Here is a 27,687-nt window from a genome sequence, read left to right as displayed (position 1 = left end):
GTGTGTTTTACACACTGGACGCCAGTTAGATCGACATTATCCAATCATGGGCAACTATAATCAGCACTTAAAGATACTTGTTGTGATTGGATCAGTTCAAATTTGTTGCTTTATGACATTTTCGTCTCATTTTTATTCTTTGATGATAGTGTCAGTACATTCCGTCATGGGTCTTGGCATCATATATTAGTCACTGCAGTCACCACTTCTCATTCACGAGGATTAGGGTGGAACATACCCACGAATGTGAAATCCATGAATAGGCCTAATACTCAGATCCCTAACTTCAACCCATAACAGTCTTCAATTTTTAAATAGTACAGTAATATACTGTTCTGTACACTTTGCATGCTAAATTGCTTTGTCATTTCCTATCTAGACCATGTGAAATATTATACAAGCCATCTAAATGATGCTGCTGTATGTACAAAGTTACTACTGTATGCACTGGGAACACTACGTTTTGGACCCAATATTAAAAATTCTAAATTAAGAAGTTTTTAAGTTACTGCAAGCAACGCACGATCCCACGATCACAGAGACAACAGGAGTGAAGTTAACAGTGGATTCAATATCCACCAGAAATTCACGGATCTTCTCTGTATTTACTCTATTAAAACAAAAACAAGCAATGCCCTCATTCATATATTTGTGTATATCTTCTTTGCTCCATATCCTAATGCACCAAAGAACCCAGCAGCTACAGTTTTTGACATTGTGGTAGAAGGACATGAGTAAAGCTACTCATTTAATCCACTTTGACACTTGTGAAACCTGTAGATTATCTTTCATCTGCCTCATGCCCACTATTCTCTATGGAGGTGGCATATAGGCCATCATAATGCTCTAATTCCAGAGTGAGGCTGGTTGTCAAGACAAATTTGCGCGGTGTACCCATGCCAACATGCGTAGAGCCAACACTTGCACTAAGAAATCTTATATAATCTTATATATTATCTTATATATTATTTGTGCTTACATTGTGTTTTCATTATGTGACTTTCATCACTGAAAAATCTTTGTTGAAAATAGTTCTCGTCAGAGTTTTCATACATGAAATTAACACTGGTTCAGCTGTCGGGACGCCCCCCAATGGGAAAATTGCCCCCCCTCGGTGAAAGACATGTTTATGGACAACATTCTGTATCTTACTGACCAATTACTGCTATATGATTTAACCAGATTTGCTGTTTAAGTTTTTAATCTAATCTGTGCTTCAGCTTTATGAAAGCTGCAATGACCTGGACTAACTATCTTGAGGTGCACAGTAATGACAGCTGATATCATGATGACTGGTCATTTGTTTCTGGAGGATGTTCTTTCATGATAATCATACCAAGCTATAATACCAACAATAGCAATAACAACAACAATATGCCTTTCCATACTTACCAGAATGCTGAACCATCTTTTCAGGTCTAGGAAGGTATTTTCATAGAAACTTTGTGGATGTAAGTGCTGTAAGAAGTGCAGCCACAATTCTATAATTATTTGTTTCCATCTAAATGGCCACATCAGTAAGCTCCTCCAATGATGAGCCCCCATCTGAAAGTGTCCAGCAGGCACAGTGGGGTTCAGCCCCTGGACATAGCAAGGGTTCAGAAGCAGATGGTACATCTGGACACAGTGTGATCTCGCTGGCGGAATTTCTAAAGTTCGGTTGCTGCTTCTCTCTTTTGTGTAGAACAACCTTATACTCTTTGCATTTCAGATGCAAAAGTATCAAAATTATTACAATCAGGAGGCTTAATAACCCAAAAGTCCTGTGGCCCATTTCAGTGCTTCATTATTCAGTGCTTCACTAGCAATCAGTGAAATAACAAAAGCTACCTTGGAGTGCTCTGAGTGACGCCTCGTTGAAACTTCACTTTATCGTGTTTACAGTTGTGCACACAGATTCTCATGTTCATACTACGTTTGACCGTGGACACAGATGGATGCGGTCAGTGCAAGCAGACAGCAGTGATCTTCTACTAAACCAGGACTGGGCAGATTCAATGCAACAAACAATTGCAAGCAGTGTAGTGAAATGGGTAATATTTCTAGGAGCATCTTTAAAGCTGTTACTGGGCTTCGGCAGCTTTTAGGTTATACGGCATACTGCAGCATTTTCAAATCCTTGCGACAAAATTAGTGAAGTATGAATTAGCCTTGAGAAAAGGAATGCATTTTGAATTTTGAAGAACATTACATAAGGAACGGAAAGTTTTTTTTAGAACAGACAACACAAGAAATAGGAAACAGATGTCTTATTTCATTCTGTTCTTCGTTGAATGTCAATTCAGTTTCAAAATGAAATATTTCAAGAGTCCAGATCCAAAAGTTCTAGTTATAAAAAAGATTACATTAGTGACTACCTGAGTCAATGCTATCAGAAGTACAAAATAAACAATATATTAAGTTAGCAAAATCATTCAAGAAATAGTGAAATGGTTAATTATTGCACTTGTGTCCTTTTTTGGGTTCTTGATTCCAGGTGTGAGATGGCTTTGGAAAAATAAGTTATTACTGAACTTGCTTGTGTGGGTGTAAATAGTTCTGCAGCACTTGTTAATTCTGTAGCACCAAACATTTGTTTGCCATGTAGTGGAACATCACCCCACTTTTTTTTCTTTCGGTCTGACTCACGCAGCCCAGAATTTTGAGTCACATGAACGGGAACCACCGTGTCGTTTAACAGGAAGAGACTTCGGTACTTCAGTGATTTTGCTAAAACTATCGCAGAGCTACATGTGTTTCATTACTTAAGATGATCACAAACAGTGTGATAACATTTTTTGTAGCCTGGGTCACTCTCACTGTGGAGACAGGTATGTTTTTTCAGAGGTGATGTCGAGGTTTTGTAGCAGAAGTGAAACTTTGTCAGAGAGAACTTGCCTAAATTGTAAAATAATAGCAATAATGATGTTTGATTTATGATGATGGCAGTAAAGTTGATAAATATGGCGGTGAAGCTGCAGAAGTGCCTGATTCTCTAAGAATAATAGAACAGGTCTGTGACCATGATACTGTTTGCAAAGGCAGGTTACTGCATTAGAGAAATGCGCTTTACCAGTGGTGATAAATATGTATTTGTCTCTGTAAGCGGAATTATTATGTCTTTAACTAGATGAAAGTATTTTTTTTACCAAAAATGGGAAATATCATATATCACAGAAACATCCTATTTGATAAAAAAGTATGATGCAAAACTTCACTTCTCGTTGTAGGCCTATTGCATACTGATATCTAAAATATGATTTAAACTACTTAGCCATTTTAGATTAAGAATTAATATTATACAATGATGTTCTATTCCATACTATAATGTTTAATGATGTAAATTATTTTGTAAATATCTTCATATTCTTGGGATTGTCTGTTGGTGAAATGAGATAAAGACTAAACATGTCATCACAGAAGGATGAGAGCAATAATATATGAGTCTGACCCTTTTTGTTTGTATCCAGATTGTATCCAGTCTAGCTATTTGAGTGCTCACCCTGACACTGGTAGCTATTTAAGTAATTTAGGTTGGTAGCTGCACCTATTAAAATATTAATAGAAAAGGACTCTAGTGAGCACAGGTTTACCCTTTATTTTTGATTTCATATTTTATATTTTAACAAAGGTTGTGGGAATGTCAGCATGATGATAATATTACTTCCTTCGACCGAAATTATTGTTGAAAAATATTGTTTTATAATATAGTACTATGATGTATAAGTCCTATATGTGTATACTGTGAATGCACCATCCAGCCTTGAATCCATGACCTCTGAGGTGTAAAGCTACAGTTACCTACTGCTATACCATGCCCATCATTCATTTTTATATAATTCATCTTAGATGTAGCAGTAGTTGAAGTAGCAGGATAACATTCTAGGTACATCAGGAAAACTGGACACTTTTCATACTTTAATTGTTCTGTAAATATTCCTATAATGAATAATTGTTAGCAGAGATATCTGGATGATTCAGCTACATGGTTACTCAGGGACAGTCTAATGTCAGTGGATCTAACAAACCTATCTCAGAGGCTGCAAGGCAATAATCAGCATGTTTGATTAGTTAGCTCAGGAGATGGGTCAACAGCAGTATGGCTAATAGACTTAACCAGCTGTTCCCCGGCAGTTTAACCAAATTAAGCAATTAAGCAGCAAGCTAGGAATGCTGTGTATGAATTTAACACCACCACCTTACTTAGCAAGTTCAGACAACTAAGGATTGATCGAAACATAACTTAAGTAAAAATAACATGCACCAATCGCATATCAAAACCAATACACAGAGATCAACCTACGTCTAACCTAAATCACAACTTCATTACTGAATGACCTTATACTCATACAACACAGTACACAGTGATAAATACCCCAGTAAAAGATATACAGAGCAGCTGCAAAATAGATCCGGCTACAGGCGTATTTACCATGTGGGAGCTCTGATTACAGAGTGACTCCCCGTGCTACTCTGGAGCTCTTCCTTAAGTATTCCAAACCAAGTGACAGACTGTACCAAATATTGAGATTGATTATTTTAGGGCCTGCACTGATCTTGTGTGTGTGTCCTGGAGACCTGCGGATCTTATCAATTCTCAGACCCTCAGCCAATCAAATTGCTTTAGGAGGAATGTGACAATTCCTTTGTTCTATCAGGTGATAAGATCCTCCACTTTGGTGGGTTTATTCTTACATTCTATATTTCTCTTATGTGAAAACAGTGAGAGTATTGTGCCCATCGTACTGTGACCATTCAAACAAGACCAAACATGGGTGTATGTGTCCCTAATGTGAGTCTGGGGTAATACCTCCTGTGTTGGTGTGAGTTAGCGAGTGTAGGATGTATCTGAGTCTTGACGCAGCCAGGCCTTGTCGCTGGAATTTGGCTGCAGGTTTCTGGCTGCCCACTTTTGATGTAGTGATCGGGTGATTTTGGTCCAGTCTTGTCGGAGCCGGTGGACCTTTGCTTCAATACACTGGGTGGAACATTACAGGCTTGCCAGAGCTCAGAACGACGGGGCCTGCAAGGCCTCCAGCCTTACAACTGTAGCAGAGTTAAGGTCATACCCTCAGGAATGTTTGGTCCAAATTAAGAAGCATGCACTACCAGCAATGTGTCCAGTTGATATTTCTCCCTTGATATGAGTTATATATTTAAAATGCCTGTTCTTGCATTCAGTACATTATGTAATTGGTTAATCATCTGAGGGTAACATTTTATTAAAAAATGATCCATCTCTCTCCAGACTCCAGCCCTACAGTGTCTCCCATTTATGAGTTAAAGGGAGCATCTGTCCATCTCACAGTGGAGGGTCTTCAACGTTTACAGATCAGAAGAATTACATGGAGTGTCAACTCTATACTAATGCTGGAATACACAGTGGGGCATGACAAACCACATTACTACCCAGAGTATAAAGAGAAGATGCAGTTTGACAGTAGCGACTTCTCTCTGCTCATTAAGAACCTAGAAGAGACTGACCAGGGCACCTATACAGGCAAAATAACTGAAACAAATGGAAATCAATCTGAAAAAGCCAAGTACCGTCTGCATGTCCAAGGTAAGCAGGGAATTTGAGCATGTTTATTAGTGTCTCTGCTGTGCTGTCAAACTGATCATAACCTGTCTATGAAACATGCATTGGTTCTACTTTGCAGAAGCCGTTGCCAAACCCATTATACAGATGAATAATTCGACATTAGACTCTGCTGAAGGATTCTGCAATGTGTCAGTGAACTGCTCTGTGAAGGACAGCTGGGTCTATTACACCTGTGACCAAACCCAGTGCTCACAGACAGAGCCCCAGTCCTGGCCAGATGTGAACATCACTGTCACTGTTTATAATGGAAACATCATCTGCACAGGCAGTAACCGGGTCAGCAACAAGAGCCAGTCAGAACCACTGGGACATGCATGTGAGTGTATGATGGTGAATTTGATTATTACTTATATTAGGACACTGAACACTACTTGCTATTTGCATTTTAAACTGTCTGGTGTTTGAAGCTGGTGTGGCTCTTAAATGGATCATAATCACCTTGGTCACCGTGATTATTTACTCTGTTGGTAGCAAATGGTAGTAACTCCTGTGTGATACTCAAATGGTTGTGTTAATATACACAGAAAAGTGCTATAATTTCTAACCTCATGTACAATTTATATGCTTATTTTATGAAATACATGTGCAAATATTTACATATATTAAGAACTATGTAATTATCAGTCCTGATTTCAATTTTTTTCATGCATAAGCTCTGTTGTGACCAAGAAGGTGTCAAACCCATTCAGGTTTTGAGCTGATGGGAATACAGGATTGGTTAGTTTCAGTTTGAATATTGTGTTTATCTGAGTTCAGTGATGGTCGGCAGTATAACTGACTGTAAACACAATGTCTGTTACAGGTATGAAGTCTGATGGCATTACTGTGCCTCCATCATTATGGTACATTTGGCTGATACTCGGCATTGTCTGTCTCTGCCTTGTTTGCATTGGTTTCATCTGTTTTAAAAGACGCCATAACATGTATATAAGAAATTCAGAGGTAACTTAATATTTTCATGTAAATATTTAGTAATTCATTAATGAAACAGCACATGTGCACAAATACGGAGATAAAATTATCTAAATTATGATACCTGTATTAATTTTAACTTCTGCATTCCAAATGACACCTTTGTGCCCTGTGATACATGTTGATCTGTGTAGTGCTGTATGGTGATGCATACACATCTGCATTAGCAGTGTAATAACGCATGTTAACCTGCAGGGGGCGATGGGCCCGGATGGAGCAAACACTATGTACGTGGTGCCACCAAACACAAACAGAGCATCTCCCCCAAATACCCCCCAGGATAACACTGTGTACTGCACTGTGGGACACCCAAAGGACCTGCCCCCAGGACCACCCCCACCAGCTCACTGTGATGACACGAGTGTTTACAGTCAGGTGAAAAAATAACATGGACTTTTCTACAGAATGACTGCTGGCTGGAACTTTTTAGCTCATGCCTGTGATAATTCTGCCTTTGCAGACAATCTGTATGAACTGTAGAATATTCATGTGATCAGATGAAAAGACGGCTGTACACGTTTCATATATATGACTGTTGAATGGATGGAAAAAATGTGGCGTCCTTTTGCCAGTGCTCTTTTTGACGTACTTTTTAAAATCTGTGATACGGGAAACAAAATCAGCAGCAACTTCTCTTTTATTTTGTTGTCACAGACCAATAATAAGAAATTTTTCCACACTGGTATTTACCGAATTTAGCAGTGTGTGCTGGCTGGCACTCTAATGCAATGCCAGTTTGAAGTGTTTCATCCATTTTATATATTTCGATATTTACTGGTGGTAAAAGACTTGAGACCTTTGAGAAGGTGGAAAGATCAATGGGATGCAGGGAATTGGAGGATGGCATTTGGGGTTTAATTTAAAATGAAACGATGCTTTATTATACCACTTGCACAAATAGGAGTTCAGGTACACTGGAATTCTTTAGTTTTCGCGTATCCCATCATGCTCTCCTCTGAGATATACATAAGCACACCTGAGTTGGACCAGTGGTCCTGGACTCTCTCTTGCTCATACCAAGCAAACTGATTTTATACTAGGAAACTATCGTTTTATTACACATGATCAGAGGGGCTCATCCATTGACCTTGCCCCTCCCCCCAAATATCCACATGCCCACACGATTCATAGAGGTGTAATACAGATAAGAACCAGTAGGAGGTGTCCAGGGACTGGTTTGAGAAACACTGACCTGTGTAATCACTTCTGTTTCCTTGTCTCACTTCCTCATGTGTTCCTGAAAACACTGACTTTAAATATTATCTCCAGGAGGTGGGGTGTCTGGGACACATAAAGACACAGGAAACACAAATGCTGACTTAGCTTTCACTATGAATAAAACAATCATGGACATGAACTACAGGTTGCTTAAAATTATTGTTATGGAGAATCGTTATACTTTTATTGGTTTCTGACTGTTAAACTCTCCTCTGAATAGATTGACATGAAGATATAATAAAACCAACCTCCCCCCCCCAAATGCTGTGACCCTGGAATCTGACCCCAAAGCTTTGCTCTTGCCTGTATATATGTGTGTATATATGCAAAAGGAGACCAAGATGGGATATGCACAAAGAAGCATTCCGATGTACATGTAAAAAGCATCATTTCATTGCATCATTTACAGATATTCTACTTACTGACCACTAGATGGAGTGTTGACATTTTTAGAAGAATACTAAAATGCTGCATGAGCAGTCAAATATCATGAGCTACGAGAAAAATACTTCATCGTATTAAATCTGCGACACAGTGACTGCTTGTTTTTACAAAGTGTAATTTGTCCTCCTGTTCAGAGGAATAAATACAGCAAATTGTTAAAATGCAGCTCAGCAATAAATGTCAGGATCCGTCCCGGTCTTGTCTGTTGTTTCCTTGTTTGGCCGCTGGTCATCCTGTTCAGTGTTTCTCTGGTGTCCCTTGGTTACCTCCTAATGTTGTCTCCTGTTTCCCGGGCCACCGCATAGCCAGTCACTTTGTAAATTTAAATATGGCTATTCACTTTTTAAATTTAAAGAAGACCAAGATGGGATACTGCATGCAAAAAGAAGCATTACAGGCTACCTGTACTTCTGCAAATAAAATTCATGCAGTAGTTTCATTGCATCACTGTACCGATCACTAGGGGAAATACGCTATCATAAAATGTGCATCCTAAAATACGCTATATTGCCAAAAATATTGGGACACCCCTTCAAATCATTGAATTCAGGTGTTCCAATCACATCCATAGCCACAGGTGTATAAAATCAAGCACCTAGACATGCAGACTGCTTGTACAAACATTTACAAAAGATTGAGTTGCTCTCAGGAGCTCAGTGAATTCAAGCATGGTACTATGATAGGATGTCACCTGGGCAATAAGTCCATTCGTGAAATTTCCTCGCTACTAAATATTCCATGGTCAACTGTTAGTGGTTATATGACAAAGTGAAAGCAATTGGGAACAACAGCAACTCAGCCACAAAGTGGTAGGCCATGTAAAATCACAGAGCAGGGACAACGCATGCTGAGGTGCACAGTGTGCTGAAGTCACCAACTGTCTGCAGAGTCAGTAGCTACGGGCCTCCAAACTTCATGTGGCCTTCAGATTAACTCAAGAACAGTGCGTAGAGAACTTCATGGAATGGGTTTCCATGCATAGGACAAGCCGGTACAGAAGGTGAATGTATTTTAAATATACAAAATTGCTGAACAAGTCGGCTTGGCTCGTCCAGCGGCCAAACAGTGCAGCAATTTCTGAACAAAAGGTTTCCAAAATTAAGGAACTCGGACTTAGAAGGAATTAATGCCATTGGCTACTTTCACCTAACACCTGTCATTAGTCATGTTCATTAGCCACTACCAGGACCTACCTGTGATACTGTGATTAAGCTTATCTTCTTTGCATGGATTCATGTTACTATGGAAGCTGTGTGAACTGTCTTTTTGCAAGTGTTCTAAGTAGATACATTGTCTTCTCGCTTTAAAATTGTTTACTGATGTACAGTTAGTAGGTAGCTGACATGTACATATTTTTGTTGATCAGGTATTTATTAAAGAAAAATCACAGGAATTAAACAAGCAAAAACTTGAAGCAAACATGTTGACCTTTCCATGTTGTTATGAAAAACATTAAACTTCAAATTAAAAGTTAAATTTGTCTCCAAATATTACTATGTGGATCACTTTATAATCAGGGTTATACTGATTCCTCTGGGATTTCTCTTACTGTTAACTGAGCTTGTTCATTCTGGACTGTCATACTGAAAAGGTTTGTTTTTGGCTGATTAAACAATATCCACAGACAGCACAGTCAGCTGGTCATTTAAAAAATCATTTTCTCTCTTGGGAAAAAAATCCCTATTGTAATATTATAGAATGTATTATTTTCTTATCTCCTTGATTTTTTTGCTAACTGCCACCACTGGCAGACACTAAATTAATGATATATGTCAATATTTGACGTGAAAAGCACTTCTAAATATTTCAGTTCAAGTTGATTCACTCATCTAACAAAATCTATGACAAATTATAGACTTTAAACTTAAACATCTCTTTTATTACATACTGGTTCCTCACAGCAGCACGCATTACAAAACTGAATCTGAATTTAATAGTTTGAATTTGAATTCCAGTAAATTCAGTTTGCGAATTCAATTTCAATCTAGTGTGACACACCTAACTCGAGATAGCATTTATCCTACCTCGAAAAATTCAGTTCGCAAATTCAATTTCAATCTAGTGTGACACACATCCAGGTCCTTGAGAAAAAGTAATCCACCGCAGATTCACAACGCAACTCATTTCCACGTTTACGGCAGTTCTGCAGGTCGGGGTAAAGAGGAGGCGTGTGCCGGGATGTCAGAAAAACAAATGCTGGATTCGCAGGTTTGTCATTACCTTATGATACATATGAGAATAAGCTTTATATACACGAGCGATAACATAAACATTAACCATACGTCTGGTTAGTATATGGTAGTATATGTGGTTAAATGAACGATTTCTGGCACTTCTAGTTTATGTTAATATGGTAGACTAACGCAAAACTAGCTAGGGATATGAATTTTACTTCTAGTTTAGTTTAAGTTATGGCTCGCCTGTTCATCTCATGTGGCTTTCTAGCAGTGTTTATGCTAAATATTTTTTAAAATATTCATCTCGCCGATATGAGGCGGAAATCAGTATTAATTTTATGTGAGTATGTAATATTATTTAGAACTTCATAATGCATAGAGAATGTAAATATGACCAGTAAAGTTATGTCCATGCAATGACATTTTTGTGGTGTTCGTGACTCTTTTCCTTTCTTAAACACCTGCATTACTAGCGTGTTTTGGTAATGAAAATTGCCTATAATTGATTACATAAAACTTTACATTTTTGTGGAGAAAAAACACTGAATATGAAATATTAAGCAAATGAGTTTACATCCGCGATACACTCAAAATGGCGAATGGGGGCGTGTTAGACAGTGCAGAAACGTGACTGACAAAGACCGATGCAAGGTTTGCTACTGAAGGGATTCGCAAAATTTCACGGCTGGGTGTTTAAAAAAACTCAACTAGACATGGTCATGCCACCATTATGTTCAGCCGAGGGACCAAATAGTACGTAAACATCATCTAGGGGTGTTGATCAAGGGAGAAAACAACGATGGTGAATGGTTGAAGAAATTATGATGCTTAAGTGACGAGATATTGTTACACGATAAAAAAAATTATAAAAATTAGTGTAAAACAATATTGGACACACTCCTGCAGGGTGTCCAGCCTTGGCTGTAACCTCACTGTGGCAATGAAGGCTGAATCTGAAGATCTACACAAGCGGCTCCTGACTGGCGGGAAAGAAAAAAACACAACACGAATGCATCGATACACATACCCCCCTGTATCGATCTAAATGTAAAGTTATAAAGCGGATTTGAGGTGCTATGCGTCTTGTCTGCTGCATGTCTACAGCGCTCTATGTGTATTGTGCTAATAACCGGAAATATCAATTGGACTGGCGTTTAATACGGTGATCTGTATAAGCAGTGCTCTAAGTGGAGAAATAAAAGTGTCGCTACTGTATTGACCGTGAGAACGGCGGCGGGGGTGTTGGGAACAACAGGAGCGCCTCAACAGCACTGACGGTACGGCGCGCGGTGCCCCGCCACTCTCGCGTGATGCTTGTCTCTGAGTAGCAGAGTACTTAGAACTTGTGAGAAGTGGTGGTACGATAAAGATTAAGATATAGCAGTGCCGGTACTGCTTAATTTTTATTACGTACAGTATATGATCCCGCATTTGCGCTTGCGACACCCCGGCACACGCCTCTTCTTCACCCCAACCTGCAGAACTGTCGTAAAAGTGGAAATGAGTTGCGTTGTGAATCTGCGGTCGATTACTTTTTCTCAAGGACCCGGATGTGTGTCACACTAGATTGAAATTGAATTTGCGAACTGAATTTTTCGAGGTAAGATAAATGCTATCTCGAGTTATGTGTGTCACACTAGATTGAAATTGAAATTGAATTCGCGAACTGAATTTTTCGAGGTAGGATAAATGCTATTTCGAGTTACTGGAATTCAGATTCAAACTATTAAATTCAGATTCAGTTTTGTAATGCGGATAACTACAGATTCAAATATGCAAAATTCCTATTCAGTTTCTAGTGGCACAAATATCAGCCCATACAATTTGTCTAAAAAGGTAACCAGCCATAAACCTTCATCCATTCAATGTATAACCCCTGTGGAAAAAACGGGGTACTAGACTGAGGTGCAGTGGTACGGTGGCGCCAACAGAGGGCGCCCCAAACAATCCATTAGGATAGACCGATAAGTTATGTTCTCTCGCAAATTTTTTCTCTTCCTTCACCGAGAGATGCACCCAGGGAGACATGCTGCTGGGAAAAGGGCTCGATTTCTTCACCCGTCCAGACTGCAGATAAGACTCATTCTCTCTGCCATTTCTTACTCATGTTTCAAGATTCATGATTCTTTAATTGTCACGTACATAGTTATACAAAGTACAACACATAGTGAAATGCACCCTGAACCGCTCTTTTGTAGACTGTGCAAGCTGCTAAAGTTAAATTTATAAAGTGCAAAAGTGCAGAAAGCAGCTAAAAATACAAGCAGAGGAGTACGTTCAATATGAACGTAACCAGACGTAAAAGTGACTAGTGTAGCGGTGAGGGGTACAAAGCACATTATACAATGTACATCAGGGTGTGAGATGCAATGGCATGTCCAGGTTCAGAAACCTTATGGCCTGGGGGTAGAAACTAGGGCTGGGTAAAAAATATCGATTCTCCGATTTTAATCGATCTTCAGTTTAACGCAACGATATCGATTCGGGAAATCCCCGAATCGATTCTTAATGCGCGTGCTTCACGTAAGAGGATATGAATATTCACCTCTCGTCCTGAAGGTGTCACCATCTTTCGAATTGCTCCACTAAAAACATATTTATGACTTCTTGTTACAGTGTTCATTTAAAATAAAAGTTGTTTAAAACAAACAACTGTGTGCACCCTATTATTAATGTAGATGTGTATTCCAGTAATAAACTTAAGTATAGGAGAGTTTCAGTTACCAGCATTTATATCAAAATATGGATCCCATGTCTGCAAAACTAACATTTTAAATGAAATATTGATAGCTAATCGATATCGAATCGAATCGAAATCGAATCGAATCGAAACCATAAAAATAAGAATCGAATCGAATCGCAGAATTGGTCACAATACCCAGCCCTAGTAGAAACTCCCCTTAACTGTAATAAGGGATATAATTGTTTACAGCCAGTGCACACCCAGACTGGGACAGGGGCCTGTGTCGGCTCACCTGCCTGAGTAAAGGACTGAACCAGGGAGAGGGATATTTTCTTTCAATTTCTTCTATCATTTTTTCTAAAAGCTCTTCCTTTTCTTATGCACAAAGTTACAAACTGCTGTTAAATGCAAGGCAATAAAAGTGGCCATTGTTCAACCCAGTCAGCTCCCTGTCCCTGGACGAATGCTGAAACAGCAAGTCAGCTGTCTGCAGTCCTCACCAGCCTGTTCAACATCTCCCTTGAAACAAGCCACCATCATCCCCATCCCTGAACAAGCAGCGGTCAGGACCCTGAATGACTACCGTCCAGTGGTCCTGACCCCCATTGTTATGAAGTGCTTTGAGCGGCTGGTCTTAGCACACATCAAGAATAACATCACTCCCTCCCTGGACCAACACCAGTTTGCCTAAAGGTCAAACAGGTCAGCTGAGGATGCCATTACATTGGCCCTCCACACTGCCCTATCACACCTGGAGCAGCGTGACAGCTACGTGCGGATGCTGTCTATCAACTACAGCTCCGCCTTTAACACCATCCCCCCCCATCAAGCTGCCCATCAAACTGTACAGCCTTGGACTAAACACACACCTGTGCAACTGGGCCTTGGACTTTCTGACCAACAGACCACAGACAGTGCGCATGGGTAACCACACCTCCACCTCCATCACTCACAACACAGGAGCACCTCAGGGCTGTGTGCTCAGCCCTCTCCTCTACTCCCTCTTCACACACGACTGTAAACCCACCCATGATTCTAATATCATAATTAAGTTTGCAGACGATACAACTGTGATAGGTCTGATCTTGAACAACAACGAGTCAGACAACAGGGAAGAGGTCGAGAACCTTGAGCGCTGGAGCCAGGACACCAACCTCACCCTGAACTCAAAAAAGACAAAAGAACTGATCCTGGAATTTAGGAGACAGAAGCATGGGGGCCACCACCCCATCAGCATCGCTGGTGAGAAGGTGGAGGTGGTTCAGAGCTTTCGATTCCTCGGGGTTCAGATCAGCTGTGACCTGTCATAGACCACGAACATCAGTCCTAGCAAAAAAATGACTCCAGAGGCACAACTTCCACAGCAGCTCCTGGTGAACTTCTACAATTTCCCCAAAAATATAAAATGCTGGAATTCAGTGTGGACTTTCCAAAAAAAAAAAAAAAAAAAACAATGTTGTAGTGAAGAAAGGCTTGACCTACAGCACAGGATATCAGAGTGAGTGAAGTTTGCCTGGTATCAGGATGGAGGTCCATCAAATAAAAAAACAAACAAACTCAGGCTTCAACTTCTTTTAGGGCAAGAAAACTTTAGTTCTGTTGAAAACAAAGCTTGCAATGAAATTACTTTTAGTAAGTTTTCTTACCCTAAAAGTAACTCAGGACATCGTGCATTGCAGCTCTCTTTGCAGGTTGTAAGAACTTTAGCTTTGTTAGTCAAACTGCACTGAAATGTGGGTTGGAGAGTAAATGTTGTTGTTCAACAGACAACACAGGAAATAGGAAACAGATGTCTTCAAATACGAGAAAAAAAAAATCACCTATTTCATTATGTTCTTGATTTAATGTCAATTCAGTTTCAAAATGAAATGTTTCAAGAGACAAAATCCAAAAGTTATACTTATAAACAAGATTACATTAGTGACAACCCAAGTCAATGCAATCAGAAATGCAAATGAAAAAGTATAAAGTTATTAAAACTATTCAAGAAATAGTGAAATGGTCTGTTATTGCACTTGTTATGAGATTTGTCCTTCTGGTTCTAGAGATCAGGTGTGAGATGGCTTTGGGAAAATAACCTACTACTGAACTTGCTTGTGTGCATGTGTGTGAATAGTTCTGTAGCACCTGTAGGATGGTAGGAGGACAAACATTTGGTTGCCATATAGAGGAACATTACACCATTTTTTTTCCTTTTGGCATACAGCGCAGTAGTTTGTGTCACATGAACAGGAAACACCGTGTCATTTAACAGGAAGACTTCAGTGCTTCAGTGATTTTTGCTGAAACTATCACAGAGCTACACGTGTTTCATTACTTGTTAAGATGATCACATACAGTGTGATAATATTTTTTGTAGCCTGGGTCACTCTCACTGTGGAGACAGGTATGTTTTTTCAGTGATGTGGAGGTGTTGTGGCAGAGGTGAAACTTTGTCAGAGAGAACTTGCCTAAAATGTAATATAGTAGCAATAATGATGTTTGATTTATGATGATGGCAGTAAAGTTGATAAATATGGCGGTGAAGCTGCAGAAGTGCCTGATTCTCTAAGAATAATAGAACAGGTCTGTGACCATGATACTGTTTGCAAAGGCAGGTTACTGCTTTAGAGAAATGCGCTTTACCAGTGGTGATAAATATGTATTTGTCTCTGTAAGCGGAATTATTTCTGTCTTTAACTGCATTATTATTATTATTATTTTTTACCAAAAATGGGCAATGGCATAGATCACAGAAACATCCTCTCTGCTGAAAAAGTATGATGCAAAAGTTCTCGTAATAGGGCTACTGTGTACTGAGATCCATCCATCCATCCATCCATTATCTATACCGCTTAATCCATCTTGGTCGTGGGGAAGCTGGAGCCAATCCCAGCATCTTCGGGCGAGAGGAGGGGTACACCCTGGGCAGGCTGCCAGTCCCTGTGTACTGATATCTAAAATAAAATTTAAACTACTCAACCATTTTTAGATTAAGAATTAATATTATACAATGATGTTTTATTCTATATAATGTTGTTTAGTTCCCTTCTACACAATGATGATGTTCTGTTCTATAGAATGATGTTTAATCATATAAATTATTTTCTAAAGCTCTTCATATTCTCGGGATTGTCTGTTGGTGAAATGAGATAAAGACTAAACATGTCTTTATTACTCAGTATGTTTCGTCACAAAAGAATGAGAGCAATAATATATGAGTCTGACCCTTTTTTGTTACTTATTGTATCCAGTCTAGCTATTTGAGTGCTCACCCTGACACTGGTAGCTGTTTAAGTAATTTAGGTTGGTAGCTGCATCTACTAAAATATTAATAGAGAAGGACTCTAGTGAGCGCATGTTTACCCTTTATTTTTGATTTCATATTTTATATTTTAACAAAGGTTGTGGGAACATCAGCACAATAATATTATTACCTAAAAATTCTTCTATTGAAATTAATGTTGAAAAATATTGTTTTCTAATAAAATACTACATTATAACAGTGCTATATGTGCATATCATGAATACATCATCCAGCCTTGACCCCATGACCTCTGAGGTGTGAAGCAACAGTGTTATCTACTGCTATACCTTGCCCATCATTCATTGTTATATAATTCGTCTTAGTCGTACCAGTAGTTGTAGTAGTAGGATAACATTCTAGGAGGAAAACTGGACACTTTTCATATTTTAATTGTTCTGTAAATGCTCCTAGAATTAAAAATTGTTAGTGGGGACATCTGGATGATTCAGCTCAAAGGCTACATGGTTACTCAGGGACAGTCTAATGTCAGTGGATCTAACAAACCTATCTCAGAGGCTGCAAGGCAATAATCAGCATGTTTGATTAGTTAGCTCAGGAGATGGGTCAACAGCAGTGTGGGTGATAGACTTGACCAGCTGTTCCCTGGCAGTTTAACCAAATTAAATGATTAAGCAACAATCTAGGAATGCTGTGTATGAATTTAACACCACCTCCGTACTTAGCAAGTTCAGACAACAAAGAATTAATCTAAATATAATTTATTTGTCAGGTAAAAACAACATACACCAATCACAATTCAAAACCAGCTAAACAGAGATCAACCTACCTAGAACCTAAAAGGCTACTTATTTTCTGGACTACCTTATACATACAGGATACAGCACACAGAGTGATACTGTACATACCCATGATACATGATAGATCTGGCTACAGATGTTAATCACGCAGTACCATGTGGGAGCTCTGGCTGCAGAGCGTCTCCCCAGGAAAGGCTGCAGATCGTGGGGGTGCCAATGAGACCGAGCATGTCGGGGATTACAATATACAGTTTAAGGCCTGATACCAGTTCAAATACCAGTTACACTGAGACCATGCGAATGGCACCAGACGTTAATATTGTAACACCGGTGAGATCTGCGCATACCTCACGAGCGCTCATGTATATAGCCCTGTGTCTGTGTAATTGTAAATAGCCCTTGTATTGTTGTTGTTATGGCTATAGTTGCCTTCCCAATCGGGGCGTGTATGTTTATCCGGGTCTTGCATGTACCCTGTTCAATCCTCACGTCTTCTTAGCTTGTATAAATCACCTTACAATTCAACATCTGACCACCGTGTGTTTCTGCTCTGTGTATTTGGGGCTTGGTGCTCATTGGGCGCCTGCTACAGTCCTGCTCAGGACTAGAATGAAGAGCATGTTCTGTCCCGGCAAGCAAGTCTCCTCGTCCTTCGCTGTGCTTGCGATGCCTCGGTCTGTCCTGCATATATCAGTTGCATTAACATTAGGTAGTGTTGCTCCCATTTATGCATTTTGTGTGACCTGGGACAGGTGGCAGAGGAACAGGAAGAGAGGGGCTAGAGGGAGGTTTATGATCAGAAGCTCTGTGAGAGCCTGCAGTCGGCTACTTCTTGCTCAGAGGGGGTGAGGTCATCGGCTGAGGTCACGCTATCAGCTCTCTGTTGAGAAGTTGGGCCTCATTATTTAAAACGGAGTACAGGGTGACCTCTATTCGCAAGGAGTCCAGCCCATTTGACAAAACTAGCTTTCCTCTAAAGTTTGTTCTGCCTTCTAGCCTCCGTCATCTTGATATAATCACACAGCTGCAAAAAACTTTGCCAAGAATGAAATGGTAAAAAAATTCTAGTTTTCTCAAGAAAGATACCACAGACCCTCCTGCAGCCATAACCTCCACCATGTTCCACAGATGTGGTGATCGTAGGAGGATTCTATCTCTCTCGTACAGCTGAATCTTCATGGTATCAGTCCATAAATCGTTATTACAATTCTGTTAGCAAACTGTAACCTGGAATTTCTTTTCTTATACCTTTTCAGTGGCTTGCATCTTGTGGTAAACCCTCTGATTACATGCTAATGCAACTGTTTATGGTTATTTGGAAACAGCTGCACCTACATCCTGGGGGTTGTTTTTGATTGGGCTGACAGTTCTGAAGGGTTTTTTCTTTACAAGTGAAAGTATTCTTCTGTCATCGACTGTGATAGTCTTCCTACGTCTATAAAGTTGTTTGGTATTTATTATAATAATGTATGTGTAATGTTATTTCTGATAATGTAGGCTTTGGCACACCTAATGTTTTCTCTGTGTCTCAGATTGATTTTTTCTGATTTTCAGCCTCATGATGGCCTGCTTTACTGACATTGACACCTATTTGGTCCTCATATTGAGTGACAATAGCAACAGAAATGAAAATACCACACTAGGCTTTTTATCAGCTTAATTGTGTATTAATTGATGATGCAGTAGCATACATCTGGCCAAGGAACAGCTAAGCAGATAATTGTCCAAATATTTTTCCTCCGTTGCAGTGGGGGGTGGGGGTGGGGGGGTAGGTATGTATAGAAAACAGAATTCTAAAAGTTAGAAATCTCACACAGGTCATCCAACATAGCTGTTCATAGGCTTAAATTAAAGCTGACAGCCAAAATACTGAAAATTGTGTCTCTGTCCAAATACTTAAGGTCTGTAATGTACAAGAAACAGTGTGTGTTTACATTTGAGCCAAATTATTTGATCAAAAGCACTTTGTTTCTGTTTATGGGTTGATGCCGCGATATCATGCCATGGAAAGATAGCTTTCTGGTGCTGAACAAACATTAGACTAAAGCACAGAACTAAATTACAAAAGTGTACATGGGCTCAGGATGCTCTATAGTCATGGGGATTGGGCCAGAAGCCTATGCCAGGCCATACAGGGCACAAGGCAGGGGTACATTGGGCAGGATGCCAGTCCATCACAGGGCACAAGGCAGGGGTTCACTGGGCAGGATGGCAGTATAAGATCCAGAGTTCCTGGGTTAAGGGGCAGCGTGTGGTTCAGTGGGCTAAGCCTGTGTGCCTGTAATCACAAGGTTGCTGGTTCAGCCTCAGCACATCTGCGGCTCCTTGCCCTTAACCCCCAGCTCACTGGGTGCCGCTACAGGTGGCTGCCCTTCGCGGACAACTTACTCCACAAAGAGCAAGTTGAGGGAGGTGTGAAGACAATTTCCCCACAAGGATTAATAAAGTATCAATTATTATTATTGTTATTCCTCTGCCCTGTGCCCTGGGCTGTCTGGGAGAGGCTGTCTGAAGGTAGATGGGCACCTTCTAGGGGTCTTTGGTGGTGAAATGTTATTTAGCATGAAAGTTAAGGTTTGTGCAGAAACCTGCATGTCAGGCTCTGAAAGCACTGGGGGTGGCAGTGACCTGCATCAGGCTCACAGGAAACTCAGAAACCTGGAGTTTTGCCTTTTAAGAGAAGTAGCACCTATAATAGTATTTTAGGCGCTAACATGGACCAAAGGAACCTTTGTGTGTTTATTGGGTGATTTAAGCTCATGGTTCTCCATCCTGTTGCTGGAGGAACATCTGCCAGATAGTTTTCATTCCATCCTTAATCAGGCTCAGATGGTCCTTAATGGGCTAATAATGACTGTGGCAGGATGAAAGGAGTGTGGGTTGGAATTAGGGCTGCAACTAACGATTATTTTGATAATCGATTAATCTGTCGATTACTTTTTCGATTAATCGGATGGGGGCGGGGGGGGCAAAAAACAATTTGATTTCCAGCAATTTTTAATAACCCAGTCTGTCCTTGTACAAAAGTTGTTTCCAGCAACTCACATAAAAAACAAATATATGCTACATTAAGAGTATACAAAAAAAATTAATAATTTGTAGCAGCTGAATCAACGTAATGAAATACACAAAATCTTGTTTTATAAAGTGCAACCAGCATGGTGCTTTAGATAATGTATTCAGTACTCCAGTTTTTTAATGTAAAAGCACAGACTACCGCTGCTGCTACTAAGAATATTATTAAATAATTGTCTAATGTTATTTAATGTTGATACACATATATGACAGGGGGAGAGAGCACGCCAGCGAGTCTGTCTGCATTTATTACGGACAAATAAAGTAAACATTTATTGCGAAGAAAAAGCCTTTTCCGCATCTTACGCTAAAAATTATTGAGCAACGCAAATAAGACGATTGGTGACGAAAAACCCGTGAACGGCAGGCGGCAAATTTTGTTTTAAAACGTGTCCGGTTGTTTCAGCATACTACAGTGATGAACTGTAAATAAGATAAATAACATAAGGCTATTTAGTTTGTTTAATAAAAGGACAAGATATAAACCTGTTCTATCGGAAAGGTAGCCTTAAATGACTGGTGTTTGCGACCGCGGTTAAGTTAGCCTCATATTCGATATTCAGTTTTCTAGCTTCAATAACTTTTCACGGAAGTAAGGTGGGGCGTTATTAATCACAGAATCGTGTTGTCCAGTACGCAGGCTAAGATGCACACCGATTATTTTTGCGCTTCAAACCATTTCGTGATTTGTGCAAAATCGTGTTAATAGCTAATAAATTAGGTGCTGTCAGCTGTAATGACATGGTGCTTTAGCATTTTGGGCTCATGGCGACTGATGCACACCCCTTTGTTTCCCAGATTGCTTTACGTACGATTTTTAATTAATTTTTGAATGTTCGAATGTATCCGTGTAATGCGAAATCGGACAATGCATGAATGGGTTAATAACTTTAAAACTAGACAAGACAGGCACTTCTAGTGAAGTGTGCATGGATCAGGGGACTCTGGGGGACAATGCACACCCCTTGGATTTTCAGAATAACTTTCTCTCTAACAGTTATTAATTAATACATTGTATGCATATTACATGGCATAGGGGCACTGCAATAAAGGGTTAATAGCTCTGGAACAAAATGGGACAGCCATGTCCCATGAAGTGTGCCTTGATGAGGGGACTCTGGGGGACAATGCACACCCCTTAGCTTTTCAGAATAACTTTCACTCTAACAGCTATTAATTAATACATTGTATGCATATTACATGGCATAGGGGCAGTGCAATAAAGGGTTAATAGCTCTGGAACCAATTGAGACAGCCATGTCCTGTGAAGTGTGCATTGATCAGGGGAACTTGGGGGACAATGCACACCCCTCACTTTTTCAGATTAGTTTTGTCTGTAATAGTTATTTTTTAATATATTGCATCCACTTAAAGTGCAATGGGGCAACACACTAAAGGGGTAATATCTCTGAAACAAAATTCATTCATTCATTATGCATCAGGATTCTGGTGTATTTATTATTCCACATTTAATCTTTTGTTAATAACATTTATTGTGACATCTTTTCAAGATGTTGGCATCCTGTCAGGTGTGCTGCAATCTTGCAGTAGTTTAAGAAGACCTAAAAAAATTGTGTTAAAAAGAAAAGAGTACTATCAAGGAGAAATTGGAACACTAAATTTAGTTAAAAAATCTGACTATGTGACCAAATGCCCCTCTCAACTGATCAGCAGGGGAGATTAATAGAATGTTATTGTCAACTCTTTTGTGTAAAAAAAAAGTTTTAATTTTTAAATTTGATGTGTTCATTATTCCAAGTTAATTTTTATAAGGAGAGTAATTGTCTTTGTATATAAGAAGCCAGGATTCAAATGGTGCCTTAATTATTGTTTTCTTTTTTGTTCAATGGATAAATGCTTAATGCTAATGTATTAATTGTGACGAAACACGTAATCAAGCAATTCAGCTGCGATACATTTGCTTTGTCCCACGGTGCACTGCCTAATTCACACTTTACAACTTACTTATGGATAAATTTGTGTTATCAATTAACTGTCAATATGTATGAAATGGAGCAATGGCATGTAAAATGGATGCAATGTAATAATTAATAACTGCTAGACAGAAAGTGATCTTGAAAATCCAAGAGGTGTGCATTGTCCCCCAGACTCCACTGATGAAAGCACACTCAATTGGACATGGCTGTCCCATTTTGTTTCAGAGATATTACCCCTTTAGTGTGTTGCCCCATTGCACTTTAAGTGGATGCAATATATTAAAAAATAACTATTACAGACAAAACTAATCTGAAAAAGTGAGGGGTGTGCATTGTCCCCCAAGTTCCCCTGATCAATGCACACTTCACAGGACATGGCTGTCTCAATTGGTTCCAGAGCTATTAACCCTTTATTGCACTGCCCCTATGCCATGTAATATGCATACAATGTATTAATTAATAGCTGTTAGAGTGAAAGTTATTCTGAAAAGCTAAGGGGTGTGCATTGTCCCCCAGAGTCCCCTCATCAAGGCACACTTCATGGGACATGGCTGTCCCATTTTGTTCCAAAGCTATTAACCCTTTAGTGCATTGCCCCTATGCCATGTAATATGCATACAATGTATTAATTAATAACTGTTAGAGTGAAAGTTATTCTGAAAATCTAAGGGGTGTGCATTGTGCCCCAGAGTCCCCTGATCAAAGCACACTTCATGGGACATGGCTGTCCCATCTTGTTCCAAGGCTATTAACCCTTTAGTGCATTGCCCCTATGCCATGTAATATGCATACAATGTATTAATTAATAACTGTTAGAGTGAAAGTTATTCTGAAAATCTAAGGGGTGTGCATTGTGCCCCAGAGTCCCCTGATCAAAGCACACTTCATGGGACATGGCTGTCCCATCTTGTTCCAAGGCTATTAACCCTTTAGTGCATTGCCCCTATGCCATGTAATATGCATACAATGTATTAATTAATAACTGTTAGAGTGAAAGTTATTCTGAAAATCTAAGGGGTGTGCATTGTGCCCCAGAGTCCCCTGATCAAGGCACACTTCATGGGACATGGCTGTTCCATTTTGTTCCTGAGCTATTAACCCTTTAGTGCATTGCCCCTATGCCATGTAATATGCATACAATGTATTAATTAATAGCTGTTAGAGTGAAAGTTATTCTGAAAATCTAAGGGGTGTGCATTGTCCCCCAGAGTCCACTGATCCATGCACACTTCATGGGACATGGCTGTCCCATTTTGTTCCAGAGCTATTAACCCTTTATTGCATTGCCCCTATGCCATGTAATATGCATACAATGTATTAATTAATAACTGTTAGAGTGAAAGTTATTCTGAAAATCTAAGGGGTGTGCATTGTGCCCCAGAGTCCCCTGATCAAGGCACACTTCATGGGATATGGCTGTCCCATTTTGTTCCTGAGCTATTAACCCTTTAGTGCATTGCCCCTAAGCCATGTAATATGCATACAATGTATTAATTAATAGCTGTTAGAGTGAAAGTTATTCTGAAAATCTAAGGGGTGTGCATTGTTCCCTGTAGTCCACTGATAAAAGCACACTTCACTAGATGTGCCTATCTCGTCTAGTTTTAAAGTTATTAACCCATTCATGTATTGTCCCATAGCACATTATACGGATACGTTCGAACATTCAAAAATTAATTAAAAATCGTACGTAAAGTAATCTGGGAAACAAAGGGGTGTGCAACAGTCGCCATGAGCCCAAAATGCTAACCGACCATGTCATTACAGCTGACAGGACCTATTTTATGAGCTATTAACGCGATTTTGCACAAATCACGAAATGGTTTGAAGCGACAAAATAACCGGTGTGCATTGTTGTCTGTGGACTGGACAACACGATTTTATCACTAAAAACGCCCCACCTTACTTCCGTGAAAAGTTATTGAAGCTAGAAAACTGAATATCGAATATGAGGCTAACTTAACCGCGGTTTCTGTTGCGATCTGGAGCTATACAGAAAATGAAATTAAATAAAATTTACTTGGGGCGCCCACCTAATAGAATGGTAGGGTAAACACGTTGTGGTATATGTAGCCGCATTTCTAGCCCCATAATAGCTGATTGTGTTGACAACCACGACTTCCCTTGCGTTCATTTAAACACATGTGCGTGTGTGAAGGGACGGGGTGGGTAACGCGGCCGGCAGTAACGCCATTGGTTGCAGTTATTAGTTATCCAATCCGACAGTAAACGGCTCATTAATAAGAATATTCTCAGAGTTATGGTCTCGAAATAAAATCCCGAGTCCATGACAAGAACGAGTAGAAATACGGCTGATTCAAAGACAAGATCGAGACCTTCAAAAACTGGTCTTGAATACTACAACATTTGATATTACTATAAATTTCTATCGTGAAGAAATGAAGCAGTGTTGTAGTGGTAACAAGAAATTTAAGGTGGGTAAACTATATGCACAGCAGTAAAAACGGTGGGTAACTATATCATTAACATTAGTGATCTTAAAAAAGGTGAGTAAAAGCTGTTTTGTAAATTTAAAAGGTGCGTAAATGGCGTTTATGTGCATTTACTTTTTTCTTTTATGGCGGTCGGCATCCACCGCGGCTTTGGTTAGCTTACTGCTCCCAAATTAGGAGGTTGCCGCTGTACTTATGTGTATAATAACGTAGACCCAACTAATCGATTATTAAATTAGTTGGCAACTATTTTAATAATCGATTTTAATCGATTAAATCGATTAGTTGTTGCAGCCCTAGTTGGAATGAAAATATTCTGGCAGGAACGACTCCAGGAACAGGACTGAGAACCACTGATTTAAGCTGTATATATTATATATTAAATACTGTAAAACTAATTTACAGCGTGTACATGATATAATTTGTATCTGCTATGAGCCCAAATGAACCATTAACATAGAGAAGATGACAAGTTCATTCTGTGTCAGCACGTTGATACTTGGCCCATCAATTGTAACATGACTGTAGCAGAGTTAAGGTCATACCCTCAGGAATGTTTGGTGCAAATTAAGAAGCATGCACTACCAGCAATGTGTCCTATTGATATTTCTTCCTTGATATATGTTAGATATTTAAAATGTCTGCTCTTGCATTCAGTACATTATGTAATTAGTTAATCAATTGGGGGTAAATTATATTTAAAACATGCTCCATTTCTCTCCAGACTCCAGCCCTACAGAGTCTCCCGATTATAGATTAAAGGGGGTGTCTGTTCATCTCACAGTGGAGGGTCTTCAACATCCACAGATCAGAAGAATTACATGGCGACTCAACTCTACAGCAATGCTGGAACACACACTGGATACTAATCATACATATTACTACCCAGAGTATAAAGAGAAGATGCAGTTTGACAGTAGAAATTTCTCCTTGCTCATTAAGAACGTAAACGAGACTGACCAGGGCACCTATACTGCTGTAATAACTGGAACAGGTGGGGCTGATTCTGAAAAAGCCAAGTACCGTTTGTATGTCCAAGGTAAGCAGGGAATTTGAGTATGTTTATTAGTGTCTCTGCTGTGCTGTCAAACTGATCATAACCTGTCTATGAAACATGCATTGGTTCTGCTTTGCAGAAGCCGTTGCCAAACCCATTATACAGATGAATAATTTGACATTAGACTCTGCTGAAGGATTCTGCACTGTGTCAGTGAACTGCTCTGTGAGGGACAGCTGGGTCTATTACACCTGTGACCAAACCCAGTGCTCACAGACAGAGCCCCAGTCCTGGCCAGATGTGAACATCACTGTCACTGTTTATAATGGAAACATCATCTGCACAGGCAGCAACCGGGTCAGCAAGGAGACCCAGTCAGAACCACTGGGACATGCATGTGAGTGTATGATGGTGAATTTGATTATTACTTATATCAGGACACTGAACACTACTTGCTACTTGCATTTTTAACTGTCTGGTGTTTGAAGCTGATGTGGCTCTTAACTGGATCATAATCACCTTGGTCACCGTGATCATTTACTGTGTTGGTAGCTCTCCTGTCTGATACTCAAATGTGTTAATATACACAGAAAAGTGATTTCATTTGTAACCTCATGTACGATTTATATGCTTATTTTATCAAATACATGTGCAAATATTTGCATATTAAGTGCTATATAAGTATCAGTCCTGATTTAAATTTTTTTCATGCACAAGCTCTGTTTTGACCAAGAAAGTGTCAAACCCATTCAGGTTTTGAGCTGATGGGGATACAGGATTGGTTTGAAAATTGTGTTTATCTGAGTTCAGTGATGGTCGGCAGAATAATTGACTGTAAACACAATGTCTGTTACAGGTATGAAGTCTGATGGCATTATTGTGCCTCCATCATTATGGTACATTGTGCTGATACTCGGCATTGTCTGCCTCTGCCTTGTTTGCATTGGTTTCATCTGTTTTAAAATGCGCCGTAAAAGGCATACAAGAAATTCAGAGGTAACTTAATATTTTCATGCAATTATTTAGCAATTAATTAATGAAACACTACATGTATAAAGATACAGAGATAAAAATGACGCCTTTGTACCCTGTAATGCATGTTGACCTGTAAAGTGCTGTATTGTGATGCAAACACATCTGCATTAGCAGTGTAATAACGCCTGTTAACCTGCAGGGGGAGCTAAGCCCGGATGGAGTAAATGCTACATACATGGTGCCACGGGCCGCAAACAGAGCATTTTCCCCAAATACCCCCCAGGATAACACTGTGTACTGCACTGTGGGACACCCAAAGGACCTGCCCCCAGGAACACCCCCACCAGCTCACTGTGATGACACAAGTATTTACAGTCAGGTGAAAAAATAACATGGACTTTTCTACAGAATGACTGCTGGCTGGAACTTTTTAGCTCATGCCTGTGATGCCACTTCCTTTGCAGTGGGTCTGTGTGCACTGTACAATATTCATGTTATCAGATGAAACGAGGGCTCTACACGTTTCATATATGCCCACTGAATGGATGGAAAATATGTGATGTCTTACTCTTTTTAATCTGTGATACAGGAAACAAGTTCAGCAGCAACTTCCTCTTTTATTTTGTTGTCACAGTTACCAACAGACCAATAATAAGCAATTTTTCCACACTGGTATTTACCGAATTTAGCAGTGTGTGCTGGCTGGCACTCTAATGCAATGTCAGTTTGAAGTTCTTCATCCATGTTACATATTTTGATATTTACTGGTGGTAAAAGACTTGAGATCTTTGAGAAGGTGGAAAGATCCCATAGAGGAATAAATGCAGCAAATCATTAAAATGCAGCTCAACATTAATAAAAATGGAAGGAATTTCAATAAAGATGCTAAATCTCCAGGGTGGTGCAGTGGCTAGATAAATAAACAGCATATGCTATATCTTATTACTGTTACCTTATAAATGCTACTAGATGAACTGTTGTATAAAAGCAATAACGTTCCCGAAGCCATGTGGTTGTACTCCGATATATCCTGGCTGTGATTGCCTGTGGCCTCGTGCCCATGACCAAATCACAGCCATGATATACTGGAGTCCAACCGCACTGCTTCTCGTATGTTATTGCTTAAAAATA

General features: G+C 39.6%; 1 protein-coding gene and 1 long non-coding RNA gene across 2 annotated transcripts; both read left to right on the top strand.

The window, feature by feature from the left end:
* Nucleotides 1-2,662: 2,662 nt before the first annotated feature.
* Nucleotides 2,663-9,691, top strand: LOC111840158 (CD48 antigen-like). Its single transcript, XM_072697565.1, has 5 exons — nucleotides 2,663-2,810; nucleotides 5,228-5,542; nucleotides 5,640-5,897; nucleotides 6,384-6,523; nucleotides 6,749-9,691. Exons 1-5 carry the CDS (start codon nucleotides 2,750-2,752, stop codon nucleotides 6,938-6,940), a joined length of 966 nt encoding a protein of 321 aa, XP_072553666.1. The 5' UTR covers nucleotides 2,663-2,749; the 3' UTR covers nucleotides 6,941-9,691.
* Nucleotides 9,692-15,319: 5,628 nt separating this feature from the next.
* On the top strand, nucleotides 15,320-27,396 carry LOC111840160 (uncharacterized). Its single transcript, XR_011981792.1, has 3 exons — nucleotides 15,320-15,461; nucleotides 25,309-25,978; nucleotides 26,438-27,396. It is a non-coding gene; the product is annotated as an uncharacterized lncRNA (long non-coding RNA).
* The last annotated feature ends 291 nt before the right edge of the window (nucleotides 27,397-27,687 follow it).

The sequence above is a fragment of the Paramormyrops kingsleyae genome, chromosome 12 (genome assembly GCF_048594095.1).
Source record: "Paramormyrops kingsleyae isolate MSU_618 chromosome 12, PKINGS_0.4, whole genome shotgun sequence".
NCBI classification, from domain to species: Eukaryota; Metazoa; Chordata; class Actinopteri; order Osteoglossiformes; family Mormyridae; genus Paramormyrops; species Paramormyrops kingsleyae.
Note: the sequence above shows the minus strand (reverse complement) of the source record. Positions and strands in the feature narration are given on the sequence as shown.

What these genes read in the sequence shown, in the direction of transcription:
- LOC111840158 (XM_072697565.1), top strand. Translation starts at nt 2,750, where the DNA reads ATGATCACAAACAGTGTGATAACATTTTTTGTAGCCTGGGTCACTCTC. An exon ending in GTACCGTCTGCATGTCCAAG is followed by an intron (nt 5,543 to 5,639) that starts GTAAGCAGGGAA and finishes TCTACTTTGCAG; the next exon opens with AAGCCGTTGCCAAACCCATT. An exon ending in TGTATATAAGAAATTCAGAG is followed by an intron (nt 6,524 to 6,748) that starts GTAACTTAATAT and finishes GTTAACCTGCAG; the next exon opens with GGGGCGATGGGCCCGGATGG.